Below are 21,644 nucleotides of genomic sequence, written 5' to 3'. Positions count from 1 at the left end.
TATAGATGGTTTCTCTTAAAATTATTTATGTTTTGAAAACAAAATTACACATTGTAGAACTAATGCTTTTTCCACACTTCTTAAAATATTTTTTTGCCACAGAAGTGGGAAACATCGCAATTTTCTTTAAGATATTTCTACAGTCTTGCTATAAAATGGCATAAATATGTAAAATATTTCATTCTGGTACTGCTAATGAAGTAAACAAAAAAAGAACAGTAGTCGGTTTTGTTAACAAGCATATTTTCTCTTTAAAATTATTAATAAGCATCTTAAGATATTCAAAGAGGTCTTTGAACTCATGCGTACGCACCCGCAGGCAGGTGATATGGCGGTAAAAAATTCAAGTCAAATTGGTCAGAAATACGCTTAACAGAATAAAAACACGCAAAAACAAAGATAAGTCAATAATATACATAGGTTTTCATGTGTGTACGTTGTTTGTTTTTACACATTGCAGGTCGGCTAAATAAGAGTTCAAGCACCTATGCCTCTTCACGAATAGTTGTTCAATAAATTATTTATGTGACCAAGCCACGGGTCGACTAAGCAGCCAAACCAACGATGAATCGTCAAATTAATTTGAATAATGAAGGTAAGGATCGATTTGAATACCGGTTTGTATGCATATTAGCTATAAGAAATTTTTAATGAAGTTTCCAGCGTCAAAAAAAGGGTCTGTCTGCGAGTTCAATGAACGCTGTACCTTCAACCGAATGCTGAACGCTTAAATGAACTTGCCAATATGTGATCCAACCCGATTATACAATATTTGACGCTAATATGCAAATTTTCATTTGTTTTTAATTTTAGTTTCTTCGGTTGATAATTACTCGTTTGCGTTTTTTTTAGGAATGATGATGGTATACTACTGTAAAATAAACTTTTACTATAAATAAATTTCACTAAGGCGAACATATACGAGTTTACTATATTAAACATTTTCAAGCCAATTAAAAATGTATGTTTTTTTAGCGTCGTATTCCGGCTAGAGATTGTATATATACTTGTATATAGACTGGCATAATCAGATCGGCAATAGTAAGGGTGACTTTGAAGAGGTCACATTCTCTTTAGCATTGAAATCAATTCGATCAATTTGTTGTTTTTTTTTCGTTAACAAGAGAGCAGATCTCAAACATTGGGAGCATAGAATGGTGGAAAAAGTTCAAGTTGTTATCAAAAATTTGATCATTTATCATATCGACATAACCAATTTCCAACTAAACGCTTCAACAATCTACTAACATATTTTCCTCATAATTCACTCAACATTTTTAATTTTATTCAATAATATAATTTTATCATTATTAGATAAGCTATAATTTTAGCGACATTATAGTTATATTAAAGGCATTATTATTATAATTAGGAAGCAACATCACATACTGAAATACTGAACAAAAAGTGCGAAAAATGGTTAAGTTTTGGTTGTTTTCAACAAACCAATAACTACACTGAATTAGATGAATATCATTCAACGAAGCTTACGCTTACATCACTAACTTCATCAAAATTTAAATATTGCCAATTTCTGCCAATTAAGTGCATACGTGAAATGAGACTAATTTTGACCTATATCTATATTTAACTAAAATACACTTATTAGGTTGTTAAGTGTGGGTGTCAAAAGCGTAAGTGAAATTTCGAACATTTTTTTTTAAATAGATGACACCCAAAACTTGTGAAAGTTTACAATGCTCTTTTAAGTGGTATAAATTAGCAAGATTCAAGTTAAAAAAAATATATATATTAAGCAAATGAAAACAGGCGGCAATTCGTAGGAGAAAATTCGCAAAAAACCGTGACGAGAGCACATAATGCTAATCAATTTGACGGTAGCGCGCAACAACTAATCTTTAACGGCATGCTTTGTGCATACATATATTTAAGTATGTCTATATGTATATATATTATATGAGCAAAGCCATTAGCATTTGCTACCATCGGTACAAGTATCAAGATTCATATTTTTTTCTTCTTTTATGTAAGAAAAATATTTGCAAAGTCTGAACATTTTATGTATCTGCCGGGTGTTATCTCAAAATCAATAAAATTACGCAAAAGAGCATTAGAAATGTAATGAAAACAATGAAGTGAAATGTTACAAAATTCATTATTGGCACTTAACTTGCAGTTGAAAGCGAACTTAGAAAGTGGCGACATTATTATATTACGGATAGGCAGAAGCCTCTTGTTTATTTTTGCGCTTTTCAGAAAGAGAGTAAAAATTTTACTCGTCTTTGCACACATAATAATACTTTTACCCTAAATATTCGTACATTACAACAGTTCAATGTTTCTAGTATTTCTTCATGTATCATCCCAATAAACTGTTTTATAATTTCACATTTAAAATTACTACTCATAAAATGTCTAAATTTAATAAAAGTAATACCAACTTGGACTTTTTGAAGACTAACGATAGCGCAACATATGTACAGAGCATAGAACATCCTACTATCAAGTAGTCTATACCATATTTACTTACTATTATTAAGGAAGTTCTAAAAAACAATCTACAGGTTAAATTTTGACAAATTTGATTTTATCGTTTATGAATACGACTAAATAAAGAAAAAAGAAAAAAATTACATAATTATATTTAATTACAAATCTAAATGTGTTTAAAAGTAGCCAAATTTAATGAGTTTTGCATGGAATTTAAATTTATAAAGAAATCTTTACATTATGTTTGTATAAGAGTTTATATTATTATCTCTTCTTCACTTGTTAATGGTATGAGTATTGTTGACACGTTTTTACTAAAATAAGTTGTTTCAATACTTTGCTGTTATATACATACGTATGTATGTCAAATATAATATGTAGCATCAAAGGTTTAATTAAAACGTATGAAGATTTTGTCAAACTAAACGACGAAGTGATCGCAGAAATGCTTGTACTGTATAGTATATGGTATATGTATCTACGTTTATATGTATAAATACGTATATTAATAAACATATTAAGAGCAAGAAATAACGTTAATTTCGGTTGCACCGAAACTATAATATCCTTCACAAATACAAAATATTACATACAAGAATTAGATTTTAACCGATCAGTTTGCAATTTATTCAAAGATTGTACCGTTGCCTTAAACAATAATTCGGGGCGAATTCCGGGAAGATATTTCGTCAAATAAAAAAGTTTTCATACAACGACATGATTTTGATCGTTCAGTTTATATGGCAGTAGTGGTCCTATAACGGTGATTCCGACAGGCGGACGGACAGACATACGGACATGGTTGAATCGACTCAGCTTGTCATGCTAATCATTTATTTATTAATTAATATTCATTGTTCATGGTATAAAAAATGGAGTTTCAAGATTCTGTAGTTGGAATATACTCGTATTGCCAAGAAGTCGACTACGTCGCACCGGGTGTGGTGCATTCAATATTTTGAAAAAAAAGTTATTGAAATTTAAAAATTTTGTGCAAATATCTTTTGTAGTTATTTTGCAACCCATCGTCAAAAAAAAAGGCCCGAAAGCGCGTAAAAGGAGATACGGGTTTTTATAAAAATATTGATACCGTGGAACACTTTGAGATTTTCACTAGTCACTGGGTTCGTATTTCATTATTTTTGTAAATTTATTGCATCAGAACCAACTCTGACATCATTTAGAATCATTAAACAGAGTTGGTGCGTTCTGTTGCAATGTACTAGCAAATGCACCTAAACTATTTTCATACCGACTTGTTTGGCTTAGAATGCTATACAATATGTGCTTACAAGTAAACAGAAATGTTTATGAAATGCTTAAAAGGATTACTCCAATACATAAACGGCAGAAGAAAAAAACAAATTTAAATTTGGCGCGTTCGTGCTCCAAAAGGGACGGCGACGAAGAGCGTATGTACATATGTATGTAAACGCAGTCATAATTGAGTGAATAGTACACCTTTAATGCACAAAATTGAATATATTTTCTTGTATGTAGCTGTTTGAGTGTCTAATTTAAAAATAATGAATTTTACCTGCGCAGCAGTCGCATTAACTAAATTTGCGTCAATAATTTACAAACAATTATATAGTATTATAGCAAAGAAAAACGCTCGTCTAACACTTTTCCCAGTTGGTGTGCATAAAATGAAAACGGAGAGTATCAAAAGCAGAGATTTCACCCATCTGAATATTAGCTTAAGTTGCTCGAAAATCTATAAGCCAATATTTATGTACGTATGTATGTTTATGCACCTAGATAGTTAGGCGTGTTCGTAGATTTATAAAATACAATTCACTTTTCCACAGCCAAAGTATGCTGTAGTCGCCTTCAAGCACACGCATATTTGCACTACATAGCCAACCAGTTATTATTTGCAACAGCCAACTCCAACTTTATTTGGCCGTAAATGGCGCTGTTGGCAACACGTACATAAGTATGCACGTACATAGATTAAGTGTGCGTCTAAAACAATTGATACCGGTTTGCATTTAATTGGAAACTAGGTGATATCAATTTGGAACAACAGCTCCTGCTGTAGTCCACTGCCACTTGCTTAGTTTCAATGATTTTTAGTACTCTGTTTTGGTGCTTTCTAATGCTTTCAATGTTTTTGTTTCTGTTTTTTTTTTTCTTGGCCTTTTACTATTTCTGTAATGTCATTATGTTAGGAGTACAAACGTACCATTTCGCTATTGCTTTATGGCTTCTCTTGCTCTCGCATGGAGTCATTTCAATTTGATGACTTCAATTCGAGTTTAGTAGGCTTTATCTAGTTTTTTAAACTAATTTTTTTATTTAAATTTTTCTTTTTGTAAATGGGTGAGAGCGCGAAAAATTGGTCAATTGTTTAGTTGTGCAACTGGCCACCAGGAAGCGGATTTTTCTTCGAAAGTATTTACAAGACTTACAAAATATCCAACAGGAGAGTACACTCAATTCCATGTAAAAGTATATAGTACATACTATATTATATGTAATAGATATTTATCATATTTCCTGTAACACTAGTTTCAGTAGTGCGGAGATTGCTTAGGCTGGCCTGATTCGGCCATTTTAAAGCGTTTAAAATGTAGACTCACCGTTTTGGGTATGGTATTCGGCGGTATTTGAAAGCGTTTTCCATGTCCCGCATCCGCATTTTGAACGATTTTTCACCGCCCAAACTCATATCGTCGACACAATCTTGGCAGTGGTAAAAGTTGTATATATATTTGTAAATTGTACACACGGAAATGTTGTTAAATGTTTATTCTAAAAAATCACTCAAACGTTTTGCAATAGTTAATGGTTTATAAACACTATACACGCAAATCTATACAAAATACAAAAATCAACATACATAAGTATGCCCAAGCGGTATTTAATTAATTAATTGTTATTGCAATTGCAACTTTATAACATGTGCGTTCAATGCTTTAAACTTGTCTATGGACTCGATTCAATTTTTTTCTTCGAACTGTCTTGATATGTGAACTTGAAAGCAAAAAAGCAGAAATGTTCAAGACCGACTTCCAACACAGTAAAACTTTCAAAGACAAAATGAATGTAAGCAACGACACGCCGTTGATGGTTTTAAAAAACGTCTTAAGCGATTGGCAATCGCGGTTAAACTGAAATTTTCTGTCGGTCTCTGACCGCTTTTTGGCCAACTTGCTAGCTAATTATTGTCAGCAACAGCAATGAGCAGCGGCTGCAACAGCCCAAGACATAACCATAGGCAGACAGAACCGTTGATTCGCGTCACGTCGCACCAACTCAGCATTTCCACTCGGTGGAGTTATGTGCGCTCACTCGCTCGCAACGCTTCATGTCTTTGCCGCATTTCTACTTTTTCAGATTCGATCGTTTGTGCGGCATCATGCTCCTATTACAGATTTTGTTGTTGCATAGCTTTCATTTTGCTTCTTTCATACCATATTTCTTTGCACAGCTGCTGCTCCACTCAAAAGAGTCAATATTCGTGTGTGTATGTATACAAGTGGGTAAAGATGTAGACAAATATAAACAAACTTAGGTTGGATCTTACTATGAACGCAGCGCATTTTTTCCGTCAGTAACAGTTAAGCTAGAAGCTGAGGCTTAGAAGTAAACTGAAATGCCCGAGCGTAGCATAGAGGCTCTCTGACAGCGTAGAAAAATTGGGATACTTTTGCACATGATCAGCCCACCAGGTGATATGTGCATATGTACATATGTACATACGTGCGCTTACACTCAACGTGTATTACATATGTACATTCATACATATATATATATATATATGGTAAATGCGTATATATGTATACGGGTGCTATGATAATAGTAGTAGCATGTCGCTAGTATCTCCTTCATTTTGCTCACCTTCACTATTGGGGCAAGGTAGTAGGAGAATTCGCTACAACTTGGCTAACAGTTAGCTAAAGACAGTAGTGTAGTTTGGTTTATTTGCACTCAAATGTATGTCTAACCAAACATGTACAGTTGTTAGCATACAATAAGAGAATGGTTACCGTTTTGTAGAGCATAAATATGTATATTTCTAATAATACATACGCGCACAAATATGTATGCACGTAAATATTAGCCATAGTTGCAGCATTGCATGCACAGGTGTAAATGTTTGGTCAACATATATACATACATACATACATACATGAATTTATAACACGTAGCATGTAGAAGTGCATAACATCGCGATACACATTGTGGATTCGTACGCGTTCCAAAGAGCATCACAGCAGCTCTGAATATATTCACGAACCCTATGAAAACACATGCAGAAGCTGCTTATTATTTCCTTCATTTGTGACATTGTACATATATATATATATGTGTAGTGGTGGAACGGTTTCAGCACGGATGAGAAAAAAAATTGATAATCACGTCAATGCTTATTAATGTTACGGCAGCAGTTCACTCCATACGCAGAAATGCCTAACTAAATTTGGTTATGTAATTTGATGCGTGAGCGCCTTTACTTACAAATGTACGAGTCCCACCGACTGTTTTTAGAAAGTGTTTTTATATATCTACGGATCTTGCGTGCCGTTTTCGCCTCTGAAGAGACATCAACAACAGGACAAAACATATTATCCATAGAGAATCCGGTCATCGGTTGCTGCTACCGTTACTAATATATACAAAACCAATTAAAATTGTAAATGGCACTTTCAGTTACACTATGAATCTACGAAATGTTGGTCACTTTCTGAATTAGGTATTGTAAATTGGCGAGACTTTTTTCCTTGACCAAAGAAACTTAGTAAAAACTTCTAAACAGAAAGCCCAAATATTATATTTTACTTTTTTTCTAGTCAGCGATTCTTTACGCATAGTTTAAAATAGATTAACACACATATTTTTATTTAATAAAATATAAATCGAAAGACGCACGAATCAAACTGAAAACTTTTAAAACATTCTTTGTTCCATACAGAAAGTTTGTTTCCACTATAAAATTATTTCGTAAATAAAAAGTGTTTATTATATTATCCACCTATGTTTACGTTCGTACTTTGTTAACTATTGAAACAGGTGCTACGAGTAGAAAACATTTGAGTAAATGCTATACCAAATAATTTTTAATATTAAATTTATTTGTTCCACAATTTCACCTAGATAAATGTTTAAATAAATAGGTCGTTAAACAGACTGTCCTCTCTCATTTCATTTATACTAACCATACAATTTACTTACATTCATATATATTTAGTGAAGTATGTACTTTAGCTTAATTAAATTTTTTTAATATTTAATAATTTTTAAAAGGAGACAATTATTTATTTCGAAAATTAGTGTCAAACAATGAAAACGATAATAATTGGGCCCACAAACATTATGCCTTCTTTGAAAAAACCATTACTTCCGCAAATAGTACATATTTGCCATCAAGTTTGGCTAGGACTGGTCAATTTAAACTACGCGTCCTAACCGATTCGATAAAAGTTTTTTTTCCTGATCGGTACAATTTTTTTTTTGTGTTCGTATGAAGTTTGATCTCCAATTAGTGTGTGTTGCGCGTGTTTATTTGAAAAAGTCAACGTAAACGAGAGGAGATATAAATATATGGATTCTACTAAATTATGGCCTTTTCATTATGTGACATTCCAAGCATTATGTGACAATCCTTCTCAGGTTTTCTGACATTTCGACTATGCAATAGTAAGAACAAAATACATTTTTTACATCATACTTAACCTACAAACTAGCAGAACGTTATCTGTAATGAAATCTTTGAGTTAATTCTTTTAAAAACGCAGCTGAGCGATTTCAGCTGGGCCTGGTTATGTGTACTGTTCCATGATACGAATTTATAACAAACTTGCACAGATGTTTAATGACAGATGTCAGACCAAGCATGTCGGAATTATTTGCATTATTTATGCCATGCAGTCACCCTGTAAGTGTGTATACATATGTGAAACAAATAATAAATAATTAAGAGGTAGATAGGTCTTGCAGCAAGTTCAAATTTCTTGATTTTCCGTGTGAATTCAATTCGATTAAATTTTTGTGGATACTAAAGTTTAAATTTTAATGTTTTTTTTTTTGAATCAGCAAAACATATAAAATAATTTTACGCCTCTAAAGAAATATGGGTTATATGCGCATTGCAAAAACTGCCATAAATAACGATAAGCATAAATCAAAAAATTACTATAGAATACGCAAGTGCCTAAAAATGCTTTCGTTAGCATATTATTGAACATGTTGTTTTCATTTGTAGAATTACTTGTAAATATGATTTTTGTCAATAAAATTAGCAAAAAATACATTAGCTCTGCTCATTCGCCGAAGAACATCAAAAGCTCAGTAGGATTACCTTTTTGCCTATTTTCTCATAATTTTTTTATTATTTTTATTTAAAATATATGTGTAGATATTATGACATTTAAATATTTTTTTATAATATTGTTTTAACTAATTTATATTTAAGCTAAAAATTCCAAACCAATTATTATCTACTGTTTCACTTTTCAATTATTTTACGCAAACAAGATAGTAACTCACGTATGTACGCGTATTTTAAGTATGTGTGTCAACTAGAAATATGCTTAAAATTTCTTTGGGTACTTCATTTTTTTCATCACTTGCGTAATACCAGCGACCATTGTCACCTCGGGCATTCTAAGTTTTGAGTCTTCTTGGAAATCGCAACGACGCGACAAATGCAGCCAAGCTCGTTCGGCATTTAAAGATAGAGGTGTTTGAAGCCAAGTAATGTAGTCGATATTTAGGACACCGCTGAGAAGCTGAAAAGAAACAAATATCTTTATATTGTATGTATGAGATTAACTGTGAGCGAACTGTAAATTTGTACGAGTATATTTTAATTTCAACCTCCATTAGAACTTCAATAAATTTAACGAATTTTTTTTTGTTCGCATTTAACTATTACTTAACATATAATTGATCTATTTTCGAAAATTGTTGATTTGCAAATAATGAGAGAGTATAAAATGTGCATAGAGCTCGTAAAATAATTCCATATAAATAGCTCCAAGGATTACTAAAAACCATAAGATTTTAAACACCTTCAAAAACACAGGCTATTATTATTTATTATATTTATTGGTTCATTTGTGTTTCTTACCTGGTCAAACGTGTGACTTCCAACAAAAAACATTGTTGACAATATCGAGTCCTTTTGTTCATTGATCCTCTGTCCCGGGTTAGGCCCACTAACTGGGACACCAGAACCCAATTGCTCCTCTAACCAATCTGCATTATTCTTCAAATATCTATAACTAGTCTTTGGTGCGAATCCATGAAAATTAAAAGTTGTATATGCACTTAATAAATCTCTCATTAGGTTCAAGATCACCTTTAAAGCTTGCCTTCCAATATTAATTGTAAGGACATCACTAACCAATATGTCTGCTATATAATCTGCTATACCCACATCTAACTCCGAGGCATAATTTATCGGTGGACTTTGTGTTAATCGTTCCGTGTTTGTGTTATTTAAATCATCAATCTTCACCGTACTTAATGTGCTCACCCAACTGCGTGCTCCACCGTTATATTCAAAGTGAGAATTTGTTTCGACAGCTATGGAGTCTCGTGTTTGTTTTAAAAATAAATCGATTTGATCGGTGTGTTTGTCGTCTTCGTCAATACAGCATATAGCTTCGGAGATGGAATAGCAGGTTGATGCCTTCTCCATTTTGTTTTCTATAATAAATATTATTTATTTAATTAACAAATTTCATAGCATAGTTAGAGAGCAATGCAAGTGAAAAAAGATAAAATATACATATACATACATATGTGTCTAGTTATATTAGAACGAAATAAAAACTACAGAAATTATTCTTGTTTATACACAATCAATAGAAACTTAAAATTACTACTTACTATTTTCATAAAATTTAGCTTTTCGGATGAGGTCTGTATATAAAGCTGCAAAAACTACTTGCATGAGTACCGAATCTCCTTTAATTAAACAAAAATAAAATTATTATTTAGAAGACAATAATGGCAAGTTTGTGATATGTAGCGTGTTTTAAAGAGGGCAGAGCTTATACGAGTTTTTTTAAGCTTCAACTAGAATACATGATGCTCCCTAAAGCACCCTATATATTGCACATACATATATTTAACTGAATGGGATAAATATTTGTGAACATTTATGAAGTTTGGAGAATATACATACCAAGAGGACGAGTTGAAACTGGTATAATGTCTTGCAATAAAATTGTTACTTTGTAAAGACTCTCGGGTATACAATCCCACATCTCGGAAACACATGTTAAAGCCAATGACATTGCCTGGTACATACTAGCTCCCGCTTCGACAGCATTAACTAACATGTCAACAACGCAATTCAGAACCGGATATACAAAATGCATAACTGCTTCCAGCCAAGGTGGTCGCTTTTGATTCCAAACCTGAGTTTTTGAATTTATCAATATGAAATCTTAAATACATCGAAAAAATGTTAATACCTGGCGCTTATCAAGGCAGTCACTCCAACCAGCAGGACTCTCTTCTAAAGCTTTTATGAGGCACGATTTAATATCGACAGCTTTTCCAACTGCCACCAACAGATAAGTTAAGGATAAAACTATTTGGTAGTTAGATTGGCCGACAGGGTCTGCTTCCATTTCAGACGGCATATTTAAATATAAATACTATTTAACTCAAAGAGCTTCACTTTACCTAATTACTATAAAAACATCTTTGTGTATATTGTACATTTTTAAGACATAAAATGACCAATAAGTATATAAAACAGTATGAGCCATTACTTCTTTTATCCTGAACCTCAGAAGAATATTAAAATGTATGTAGTCGGGCTTTACATAAACCACGTCGCTATAGCATTAAATAATATTTGGACATTATTGCATTATTTTTTACCATACCTGCTTGATTTCTAATTTGATCCGATAAATCTAAACATTCACCCCTACAAAGAAATGCCTCGCATTTTTTCTGTTCACTAACGTCGCTGAGAAATGAGCTATTCTCGTTATTGAAATTCTCTGGTGACGGCAAGTATGAGAAAATATGACGAAGAATTATACCGGTCACCTGTGCGTTGCGCATTAAAAGCACCTCAATTGCAAAAAGAAAAATATTCGATTAACAAAATTCAAAACAATAAATACTTGTATATGGTATGTTTGGTTGGCGTAAATCACAAAAACGACTTTTGTTACGTTTTGACTACTTTTCTTATACTTATCGAAAATATTATAAATTAATTTACCTTTAATAAGTATGCCCAATCAGCTTCGGGAAACGCCAAAAGTACCTTCAATTCCAGCGATATTGCAATTCTCGAGCTGAGATCACCGAATTCAGTTACCCACTGAAAAGTCTTATCCGTAGAAAACAGACGGGGTGATGCAAATAAGATCCAAGCACATGGTAATCCTTGTCTGGACGAAAACATTTCCATGTTGTCAATATTTTTACGACAAAGCTGAAATATAATATTATTGACTGTACAAATTGCTTTATTCTCACTATTTAAGCCGACGCCTAGAACTATTTTTAGGTGATTAATTTTACATGCCAGATTATTAATTGATGGCCATGCACTGAGCTATTGCAGTTAAGAATTTATGATATTGGACTCATCTCTTCTTTTTCATATTCTTGATAACGGCTTTCTGTAATCCCTATAACGATTTATAACGACCCTCTTTGCAAGTAGACCCCTTTTCTCTTCACATATGAAACTAACCTCATCATCTTAACCTTCATATTTTCAATAATCTCATCACTTCCCAGAAAACAAGTATAGCTTCAAAAAAAACTAGGGCTAGAAGATGTCATGTGTGCTTTTCGCTTTCTTCAAATCTTCTCAAAGGCAAGGCAGATGGATATCTGGCCCAATGAAAAACACTATTAAATATGCAGTACTAGTAAGCATACATATGTACATGGAAGTAGTAACCAACCTTTGACAGCACTCCTAACGGCGCACCACGTAACAAGAGGCAGTAAAACAACTCTCGACACTTAGCGTGTACATCGCGGATAATAGCATTTTGAGTAGGAAGCTGTAGACCTGTTTAAGAGATCCATAAAATACACACATATTATATGTATAGAAATGAAGTTTAATAGCGAAATTTCCATTTCCTACATTCACTCACCTATATAGGCTTCACCACTCTCACAGATGAAAGGCAACAATTCTGCTACACAAAACAACATATTAGAGATATCTGCCAAGTGTAACTGAGCTCTTTCAACACTAGTTAAAATTAACGAATATCGCGCTGTAAGTACACCCAGAGTTTCGTTTAAAATTCCCGCAAAAATACGTTGGGCCATCTTTGGCGGTACTGAATTCCACAGGTCGTCCTTAATGCCCTGAATGTAGTGCCACCACATTTGTATGGAGTAAGAACCGCGCTCTGATTCGAAAAACGGCTGACTATTTTCCCAATTCAAACAATCGGCATCTTGTACGATGTACAACAACAGCAGTCTACAATGTAAATCTAATAGCCTTTCCGCTAGCGCTTCAGCCATTTGTAAATATTGCTTGTAGGACAATCTTAATGCGCCACCCTTTTCATTGCCCTTTGGACGATAGACTTTTACATTAGCTGCTTGCATGTAAATATTTAAACAATTTTTTATGAGCGCCGCCGCTCCAATTGTTGCAGTCAGCACAGAGAGATCAGCATGATCTAAGGACTCCTGCGATAGTATATGTAAATGCTCCAAAAGCATATCAGCCGACCGCGTTACGAGATTTACGAATTTTTCAGGATCTGATGTTTTCACAATAACAGCTGTCTAAAAATGGCGCATCTAAGTAAGTGCTTTTTTAGTTATATTCCACCATACTATTTACCGGATCATGTGACAACAGATCCCATTCTGCATGCAATAATCCAGAATGCTTTTGGTAGGAAGCATAATATTCATCTTCCCACCTTCAAAACACGAATTTTTAATCGTAACTTGTTTGCAATTAATAAAAATAACTTATGATAAGTTCTCGATATACTACTTGTACTCACCATAAAACAATTTTAATCGCAGCAAACGAGGCGTAACGTGGGAAATCTAGTTTCCCTCCTACCACGCCAAGGCAAATGCGCTCCTGCAGAACTCTTTGGTGTGTCTTCTCACAAGTTTTTGGTAGGTATATTGAAATATAAAAAAATCCAAAAATTACATAATATCATGTTTCATGATGATGCATTTTCATAAACACTTTTGTTGGAAGATTTCTTACCTGATAAAACTGTAAATCTCGCTGCAACAATACTGGGACCCTGTCCATCAAATTTCCTTCTTCCATAACCTCCATTGTTAAGTATTTTTTAATTCTTTTGTCTTTAATTTAATTAATAATACAAATCATAGATGAACTGAAGAGCAGTCTACAAAGAGAACGAATTATTTATCGACAAAATAAATCGAAAGTATCCATGGAAACTCGTCAAAACTATAATATTATTTTAGTTTGTAAGTTGACTTGCTGAACACAAAAACAATAAAAACCGTTTATTTCAGCTGTTCGGAGTTTGTAGCGATGCCTTAGATAATGATATATGCCAAATTTCGTGATTTTCGTCAAATAAAAAAGTTTTCCATACTAGAACTTAAGTCCGACCGATCAGTTCGTATGACACCTACATATATTCTATAGTTGTCCGATAACGGCAGTTTCAACAAATTAGCAGCTTCTTGGGAAGAAAAGGGAGTATGTAAAGAAATGTGTCAGATTGATATATCAAAAACTGAGGGACAGACGGACATGGGTAAATCCTAACAGCTCGTCACGCTAATGATTTATATTTATAGATACAAGTAGAGGGTCTCCAACGTTTCCTCCTGGGTGTTACAAACTTCGTGTCAAACTTAGTAAACCTGTTCTTGTTGTACTAATCTGGAAACTCTTTCAACTGATTTTTTATTCATTTCTGGAGTTAATAAAAAATGTATGGGGTTAAATATCCAAGCTTCGGCTAAGGCTTCCTTAAGCCTGAATAGAATTTTGAAACCAGTAAAGGGTTCACATCCAATGACTTTTCTTACTTTTCCTATCTATTTTGACGACAACGAAACCGATTATAAACATACATTTTACATATTACATAAATATGATAAGGTATTAAACGCCCATCTTGTAATATTTATTTACAAAATTGATCTCTCTGAAATCTATAAATTACTTAGTTGACTTAAAAGAAATTTTTCTACACCTAAATACATACACATAATATTTATGGAATAAAAATAAAAAGAATTTTGTTTCTTTATATACATATGTATCATTTATTCTACATTGAAAACCACACCTTGTGCACATGCTAATTTACCAGAATGATTCAGTGTTATTGTCGAACGTTTACAGTATTGTTTCCATGCATCGGAACCGGATTCTCTACCCCCACCGGTGTGTTTTTCGCCACCAAAAGCACCACCTATTTCTGCTCCATTCGTTGTAGTATTTATATTTACTATGCCACAATCAGAGCCTTGTGGGCCGATCCATTGAAACGCATTCGATATGTTCTCCGTAAATATCGCTGAAGATAGACCTTGATCTACTTCGTTATTCCATTCGATAGCCTCTTCAATAGATTTAGCTTTAAGAATGTAAACAATTGGAGCAAAAGTTTCACGATGCACCACTGGGGAGTCATGTGGCAAATCTATAATTATAGTCGGTTCCACATAGAAACCTTCAGACTGTATCACTTTTCCGCCAAATGCAACTTTTCCGCCGAATTTGAGAGCTTCGGCAATGGCGGCCTTATAGTGTTCAATATTTTGTTGAGAATGCACAGGACCAACCAGTGTATTTTGATCTAATTGATGACCCACCTTTGGAAGAACCTGCAACGTAAGTATTTATGTATATGTAAATTCGTTCTTAATTTACGTATAGCAGCAATGGTAATAGTTCGTATATAAATAAATATACCAAAGACTGGATGTTGCTTTGATATAAATCGAACAGTCTTTAACCGTTTTGAGAGGTCTAAAATAATAAAAAGCGTACTTGTTTGTATTTGACTACCAATTCCTTAACCAAGCGATCATATAGTTTTTCATGTACAATTATACGACGTGTTGTGGTGCACCGCTGACCGGAAGTACCAATGCATCCGAAGAGGGCAGCTTCTAATACCATGTTAAAATTAGCATCCTGATTTACAATCAAAGCATTATTACCACCCAACTCCAATATAACTTTGCCAAAACGTTTTTGGACCTCCACTCCGACGTTGCGACCAGTTTCACAACTGCCAGTAAACGACACAAGTTTCACTCTAGAATCGTTAACAAGTTTCTGACCCACATCGGCGCCTCCTTGGCAAAGCAGCGCAATGGGTGGTAAATTATTACGTTTCAAAACTTCAGAAAGAATTTTCATGGTCGCTACTGAGACTAGAGACGTAGTTGGAGCTCCCTTCCATAGAACGCTATTTCCAGTTGTCTGTCCAAAAACAAAAAATACCCCATAATAAATAGGTATGTTTGATTCAAAACTAATGTATATATAGAACATATGATTTAATATTTTAATATTTAAATTTACCAAAGCGATTGCAGCATTCCAACCAAAGACGGCATTCGGAAAATTGTATGCTGATATAATGCCCACTAAGCCTAAAGGACGCCATGCTTCCAAAATTGTATGCTCCGGCCGTTCAGAACTGATTACCTGTCCTGAGTAAATTCGCGAAAGCCCTGCCGCATAATCACAAATATCAATAAACTCTTGAACTTCGCCTAGTCCTTCACTGAATATTTTTCCAACTTCTAAACTGACAAGCTTTCCCAAAGGCTCTTTATATTTACGCATTTCTTCGCCAATTTGACGTATAATATTTCCACGTACTGGTGCTGGCACCTGACACCATTGTTGGTATGCATTTACTCCAACTTTTATCGCCTCATTCATTTCTTCAGATGTTCCCACACGAACGTTAGCGATCTTGCGTCCGGTTCCTGGGTCTATGGATGTTAATACCTCCCCAGAACCTTTCCACGATCCATTATATACACCGCAGTTTTCGCGTTCTATACCAATATCCTTGAGGAAAGCGTACTCAGCTGAATCAATTAGATAGTCATTCTTAGATTCTAATGGAGAACTTTTGTGAAAGAAGCATGAGTGCACCGCCGATGCCGTCTGATTGTGCTTCAGCAAGATTGATCGATTCAAATGCCTCACAAGTGACATGCTAAACATATGGAAATAAGTAATAATATTATTAAAAATAGTTTAATATTTACACTGATCGATTGTTATCAACGACCTATTATTAAATATATATTAAAGAATCCAAAAAAAAAAAGTTTTCGAGGAATAAAAGTATTTACATAATTTGTCTTAAACGATTCAGAAACAATAAGACCCCTAGAGTTAATTATTCGAAGCCCATATACAACGCTATTTTGATCATTTAACCATTTGACGACATCTTAATCTAAACCTTTACATTGTCACCATCAACTCAAATACACTCAAGATCTGGTTCATATAAACTGCGCGCGCAAACCAAATTGGTCTTTTTTTTCCTAGAGCTGTCTGATGTTTGTGTGAAATTTGTCTGTCGCTTTTTACATACGAGTTATTATATATTGGGTCAATAAACTCATGGCGTGTTACCCGGATTTTTCAGTTCCGAAAACAGAAAAAAATCACAGCAAGTCAAAGCGGGCGAATACGGGAGCTGAGCGATTTTTGTCCAGCCAAGATATTAATCAAATCATCTGTGCTCTCGAAATGTTCCCTACATTAATGGATATACACAAATAATTGCAAGAAACTAAATTTTAAATTGTTTATTTGAGTTTTTATACACAATATTATTATTGTCTATTTATTCTTATCAATAATCCCCAATCTATGTATTATACTTGCACATGAAAAAATCTTTATCGTTTCTGAATGCTGCGGTTATCTTGTTATTCTGTGCTGATTTATGAAGCAAATACTTACGTACACACGCATTTATTGTCATAATCAGAAGTGTTTATTGTATAGAAGGTACATAGGTATATACATATATATATCAGATATTTTAGTTTATACTAGAGGTTTCTTTTCTAAACCAATTTCGGATTTAGCATATTCTAGTACTATACTTTATTGGAGTGAATTATGATTTTAGTTGTATCTTTCACTAAATCGATCTTAGCAAGTCAGTCAATCCGTTTGTATATACAAATTATATCAGATCAGACAACTGCAACATATATCAATATACAAATAACAGGTAAGATATCAAGTTCAATGTTATAAACATTTTTTTTTATTATTATCTTCAAAATAACAATGTCTAATTAGACACCTAGGTGCCTATCTAGTGTGATCTTTTTTTTGTGCGTGGTCAACGGAACAGCCCCACTAAATATCTATGTATCTAGTATCTATGTATGTAAATACATACAATGAACCCAAAAACACCTTTTACAAATCCATGCGTATGAACTGTTTAACTTACACGCATACATATGGTACATACCATATATATATATTCAAATTGAGTATTTGTCTACTTACATGTAAATGGTGTTTTATACGAAATTTTAAATACTATTTCTTAAAAACCACACAAGACCGTCTCAACTTGCGTTTACTTCCGAACTAAGTGCTTCATAATGTGCTCATATTTGAGAGATGTACTGAGCCTCTGCACTGATAAGCCAACTACAGATGTCGTTATCTATAGCTGATAACAATATACTATATTTATTTAGTGAGTTATAGTGTAATATCAAAGTAATGATTGACTGGTCTACTTTTCACTAGTAATACTTTTCAGTTGCTGAATCTTGACCCTATGCAATATGGGGTACCAAATAGTCAAATGCTTAGTTCTTACTACAGTCTTAATGGGTGCTGGTGAAATGGTTAATTTTATTTCAGCATTGGGAATATGTTATATGACAGTCCTTATATTTGGCAACCCAAATACCAATCACGCAAGCTCCTATGGGAGCATTCAAAGCTTGAAGTGATATTTAACTAATATAGGTCTGTCACCGGAAACTGGCAAATTTCCATTCATATTGCTATGGAAGGAATCTAAGTTATGGTGTATTAGCAATTTTTAAAATCAGAAAGCAATTATTCCAAAGTTTCAAACAGCTCGCGTACAGTAATGCTGTATCACCCACGTTCGCCCTTCCGTACTTACCACCCGTATTAAACAAAATTTGTCAAAGGTTATGCCGGTAGTGGCAACGTAGAAATCAGTTGTTCTCTTTTGTTTTCATTTCACCAATGTTGTCATTGCTCAATTTGTATAGTTAAAGAATATTTCAAATATATACAAGTTTATTTTTAATTACTACGAAATATCGAGACTGGCAACCATGCGCTGTAAGAGAGCAATCAGCTGATTCGTATCTACGGGAAAAAACCAATTTTCGCGGATATCTTACCGAATTTTCTGTGGAAGCGGACGATAGAAGCGATGGTGCATGTTCATTTACATTACGCTCTCATAAGATAGGCCGCATCAGCTGATTCAGTCTGCGGTCGGGTTTGCATCGATGATTGTTTCCAGCATAAGCAGGTCACAAAACTAATAATTTAATTAATTAATAATTTTTGTTTTCTATTTTGAATATAATGACACTCACTTAGAGATCATCATAGATATTAATCGATTGTCGGTTTTTATATATTGAATATAACGTAAAAATTAAAAAAGAAATCAATTTCAATTCTGATTCAAAGTCAACAATTTATTTTCATTCAGGTTTTATATACATCTCTAAATATTGAAATGTAAAAGTTAATTAGATCTTTACAAATGAGAGATTTTTGTGACTGTCCCGTACTGAGTTGCAAAATCGTCTGAAGTTCATAAATTGCCTCTAATATCAAATGTTGTGACGAACACGGATGATAGAACAAAATCGAATCAACGATAAACTGCCAGAAGCAACTAGTTAGCGAATTCGTAGTTGCCAGAATATTCTAGAAGCAATGTTTTGTTACAGATTTACTATATAAGGGCTGCCGGATTGTGCAGCAAACACAGTTCTAGTTAGAGTGATGTCGTGATAAGAACAATTGAGACATAAGCAAGAAGTTGTAAGCTCGAATAACGAGTAATAAGTGTTAAGTTGTTGGAATTAGAAATAAAAAAAAGGGTGTAGCCATTAAATTGGGACTTTTATTTAACAATCCAGTGATCGAACTCAAGAGTGAGTTACAGGTAGACGATTTATCGAGAAATCCGTTACAATATCAAAGAACTGAATTTCGATATAAAATATACTTGTTATCGATTGTTGAAATAGTTTTATTTATCGATATTTCACTAGCACCACTTAGTGTACTTTGAATTAACCAATCGTCTTAAGCTTGTTCCCACTTGTTGGCACTTTCTAAATTCAGTGTTTTAATAGTTTTGAATGAAAAGTTCGAAAAATGGTTAACGCTGGAGACGTGTATATTGTATCCGCCGCGCGTACAGCAATTGGTAATTCTATATTCGAAGGAATCTTCCTCTATATGTGTTATTTGATATATTAAAATTATAGGCTGCTTCAATGGATCACTTTCTAAATTAAAAGCATCGGAACTGGGAAGTGTAGTTATTAAAGAAGTGTTAAAGAGAGCTAATGTTAATAATGGTGATGTGGACGAAGTTATCATTGGACAAGTGAGCAATATTTGAACATAAAAATTGCATGTACATTTAAACAACATATTTACTAGAGTCTTACCGCTGGACAAGGTCAAAATCCATCCCGACAGGCTACCCTACAAGCGGGACTTCCTATAAGTGTGCCTGTTTATAATATTAATATGCTTTGTGGTTCAGGTTTGAAGTGCGTACAAAAAGCAACATTCGTATTTGTAAATTTTTGAAGTATACTTTTATTTTCAGAAGTGTTGCCTTAGGTTTTCAATCCATACGATGTGGCGATTCTAAGATTGTTATTTGTGGAGGCCAAGAAAGTATGTCTTTGGCACCACACGTTATCCATTTACGAAATGGTATCAAAATGGGCCCTGGAACATTGTTGGATACAATGACTCATGATGGCCTCACCGATGCTATGCATAACATACATATGGGTGTCACTGCCGAAAACCTAGTAAAGCAATACAATATTAATCGCGATGAACAAGATGAGTATGCGGTTCTATCACAAAACCGGGCTGAGAACGCACAAAATAATGGCTTCTTCGAAAAGGAAATTGTTGCAGTCGAATTGAAAACGCGTGCGGGTACTCAAATTTTTGAAAAGGATGAGTACATTAAAGCAGGCACAACAACTGAAACACTAAAAAAACTAAACCCATGTTTTATTGAGGTAAGAAAATATTATAAAAAGTGCCCATTTTGTTCATGCATACGTAACTGTTTATGTAGAATGGAACTGTAACAGCTGGAAACGCTTCAGGTATTAATGACGCTGCTGCAGCGGTGTTGTTAATATCAGGGGAAGAGGTTAAGAAGAGATCCATTAAACCCATGGCGAAAATTGTGGCTTGGGCACAGACTGGTGTAGAACCTAAAATCATGGGAATCGGACCCGTGACTGCTGTTAATGCGGTTGTAAGTAAATTTTAACACCTTAAGCTTATATTAGCACTAAATTAAATTTCATTCTAAAGTTACAAAAAGCTGGTTGGTCTAAGGAAGAAGTGGATCTGTTTGAATTAAATGAAGCATTCGCAGGTCAATCTATTGCAGTATTAAAGGAGCTAAACATCAACGCCGATAAGGTAAATGTCAATGGCGGTGCCATTGCATTAGGTCACCCTATTGGTGCATCTGGATGCAGAGTTCTAGTAACTTTGTTATATGCGCTGGAAAGGTTGAATGTCAGAAAAGGCGTCGCATCATTGTGTATTGGAGGCGGGATGGGTATCGCCATGGCTATTGAACGTGTTTAAAAATGAGAATAATTATTATTTATATTGATACGACAATAATACATATGTAAATGTAAAGTATTTGTTATAACGAAAGCAATTGTTATTTAGAACTAGAAATGCAAATATATGCACATATATATGAAGCTTGCATAACTATTTTAGAATTCATTAAGTCAGCATACACATTTTGGTTAGGGGAGAGTAATTTACGTAATGTTACATGATAACATTATGAACTTTGAAATAAAAACATCGGGAAAGTTTGTGGTGAGCCTTTCTTATAAAACTTGCAGTTTTGTACATATAGAGTACACATGAATATATAACGATATGTTTGTAACTAAATTGTTATTGTTCGGTGTTTATCACC

The 21,644-nt window shown here is 33.8% G+C and overlaps 4 protein-coding genes across 11 annotated transcripts in view; 1 reads left to right on the top strand and 3 right to left on the bottom strand.

Moving 5' to 3' along the window:
- LOC106620500 (heparan sulfate 2-O-sulfotransferase pipe) overlaps positions 1 to 5,620 on the bottom strand; it is a 33,431-nt gene extending 27,811 nt beyond the window's left edge. The window contains exons 1-2 of one of the 7 annotated variants that reach the window (XM_036372285.2): positions 5,467 to 5,601; positions 5,037 to 5,269 (exon numbers count right to left, since the gene is read on the bottom strand). In XM_036372285.2, coding sequence (XP_036228178.2) covers positions 5,037 to 5,125 — 89 coding nt within the window. In that variant the 5' untranslated portion in view covers positions 5,126 to 5,269; positions 5,467 to 5,601. Of the gene's footprint in view, positions 1 to 5,036 lie in introns of all 7 variants that reach the window. The other 6 variants (XM_070111660.1, XM_014239015.3, XM_070111659.1 and 3 more) reach the window with 6 other exon arrangements.
- Positions 5,621 to 8,769: 3,149 nt separating this feature from the next.
- LOC106620863 (uncharacterized) lies at positions 8,770 to 14,494 on the bottom strand. 2 transcript variants are annotated; one of them, XM_014239510.3, is made up of 13 exons: positions 13,643 to 14,492; positions 13,425 to 13,528; positions 13,256 to 13,337; positions 12,546 to 13,197; positions 12,348 to 12,457; positions 11,651 to 11,866; positions 11,304 to 11,496; positions 10,884 to 11,032; positions 10,592 to 10,826; positions 10,294 to 10,371; positions 9,761 to 10,110; positions 9,530 to 9,688; positions 8,770 to 9,188 (listed from the first exon to the last, which is right to left on the bottom strand). In XM_014239510.3, exons 1-13 carry the CDS (start codon positions 13,715 to 13,717, stop codon positions 8,991 to 8,993), a joined length of 2,601 nt encoding a protein of 866 aa, XP_014094985.1. In that variant the 5' UTR covers positions 13,718 to 14,492; the 3' UTR covers positions 8,770 to 8,990. The 2 variants fall into 2 exon arrangements, with proteins under 2 accessions (XP_014094985.1, XP_036228116.1); XM_036372223.2 differs by having other exon boundaries at positions 9,530 to 10,110; positions 13,643 to 14,494.
- Positions 14,495 to 14,659: 165 nt separating this feature from the next.
- On the bottom strand, positions 14,660 to 18,075 carry Aldh7A1 (aldehyde dehydrogenase 7 family member A1). Its single transcript, XM_014238983.3, has 4 exons — positions 17,933 to 18,075; positions 15,959 to 16,607; positions 15,419 to 15,856; positions 14,660 to 15,252 (listed from the first exon to the last, which is right to left on the bottom strand). The coding sequence occupies exons 2-4, from the start codon at positions 16,604 to 16,606 to the stop codon at positions 14,689 to 14,691; spliced, it is 1,650 nt and encodes a 549-aa protein (XP_014094458.2). The 5' UTR covers position 16,607; positions 17,933 to 18,075; the 3' UTR covers positions 14,660 to 14,688.
- Positions 18,076 to 19,706: 1,631 nt separating this feature from the next.
- Positions 19,707 to 21,427, top strand: Acat2 (Acetyl-CoA acetyltransferase 2). Its single transcript, XM_014240616.3, has 6 exons — positions 19,707 to 19,865; positions 19,927 to 20,048; positions 20,105 to 20,217; positions 20,277 to 20,706; positions 20,766 to 20,951; positions 21,011 to 21,427. The coding sequence occupies exons 1-6, from the start codon at positions 19,814 to 19,816 to the stop codon at positions 21,290 to 21,292; spliced, it is 1,185 nt and encodes a 394-aa protein (XP_014096091.1). The 5' UTR covers positions 19,707 to 19,813; the 3' UTR covers positions 21,293 to 21,427.
- Positions 21,428 to 21,644: the final 217 nt, after the last annotated feature.

The sequence above is a fragment of the Bactrocera oleae genome, chromosome 6 (genome assembly GCF_042242935.1).
Source record: "Bactrocera oleae isolate idBacOlea1 chromosome 6, idBacOlea1, whole genome shotgun sequence".
Classification (NCBI taxonomy): domain Eukaryota; kingdom Metazoa; phylum Arthropoda; class Insecta; order Diptera; family Tephritidae; genus Bactrocera; species Bactrocera oleae.
The sequence above is the reverse complement of the archived record's forward strand: the minus strand, read 5'-3'. Positions and strand labels throughout refer to the sequence as shown.

Bases quoted from the DNA above. Each gene is read 5' to 3' on its own strand.
- LOC106620863 (XM_036372223.2), bottom strand. From the start codon at position 13,717: ATGGAGGTTATGGAAGAAGGAAATTTGATGGACAGGGTCCCAGTATTG. The intron at 13,529-13,642 runs GTAAGAAATCTT...ACTTGTGAGAAG, and splicing joins GAGATTTACAGTTTTATCAG to ACACACCAAAGAGTTCTGCA. The intron at 11,033-11,303 runs GTATGGTAAAAA...AAATGGAAGCAG, and splicing joins TCAAATTAGAAATCAAGCAG to ACCCTGTCGGCCAATCTAAC.
- Aldh7A1 (XM_014238983.3), bottom strand. From the start codon at position 16,606: ATGTCACTTGTGAGGCATTTGAATCGATCAATCTTGCTGAAGCACAAT. The intron at 15,857-15,958 runs GTAAATTTAAAT...GTTTTTGGACAG, and splicing joins GGAATGCTGCAATCGCTTTG to ACAACTGGAAATAGCGTTCT. The intron at 15,253-15,418 runs GTACGCTTTTTA...CTTACGTTGCAG, and splicing joins TGGTAGTCAAATACAAACAA to GTTCTTCCAAAGGTGGGTCA.
- Acat2 (XM_014240616.3), top strand. From the start codon at position 19,814: ATGGTTAACGCTGGAGACGTGTATATTGTATCCGCCGCGCGTACAGCA. The intron at 20,049-20,104 runs GTGAGCAATATT...CATATTTACTAG, and splicing joins ACGAAGTTATCATTGGACAA to AGTCTTACCGCTGGACAAGG. The intron at 20,218-20,276 runs GTGCGTACAAAA...TTTTATTTTCAG, and splicing joins CTTTGTGGTTCAGGTTTGAA to AAGTGTTGCCTTAGGTTTTC.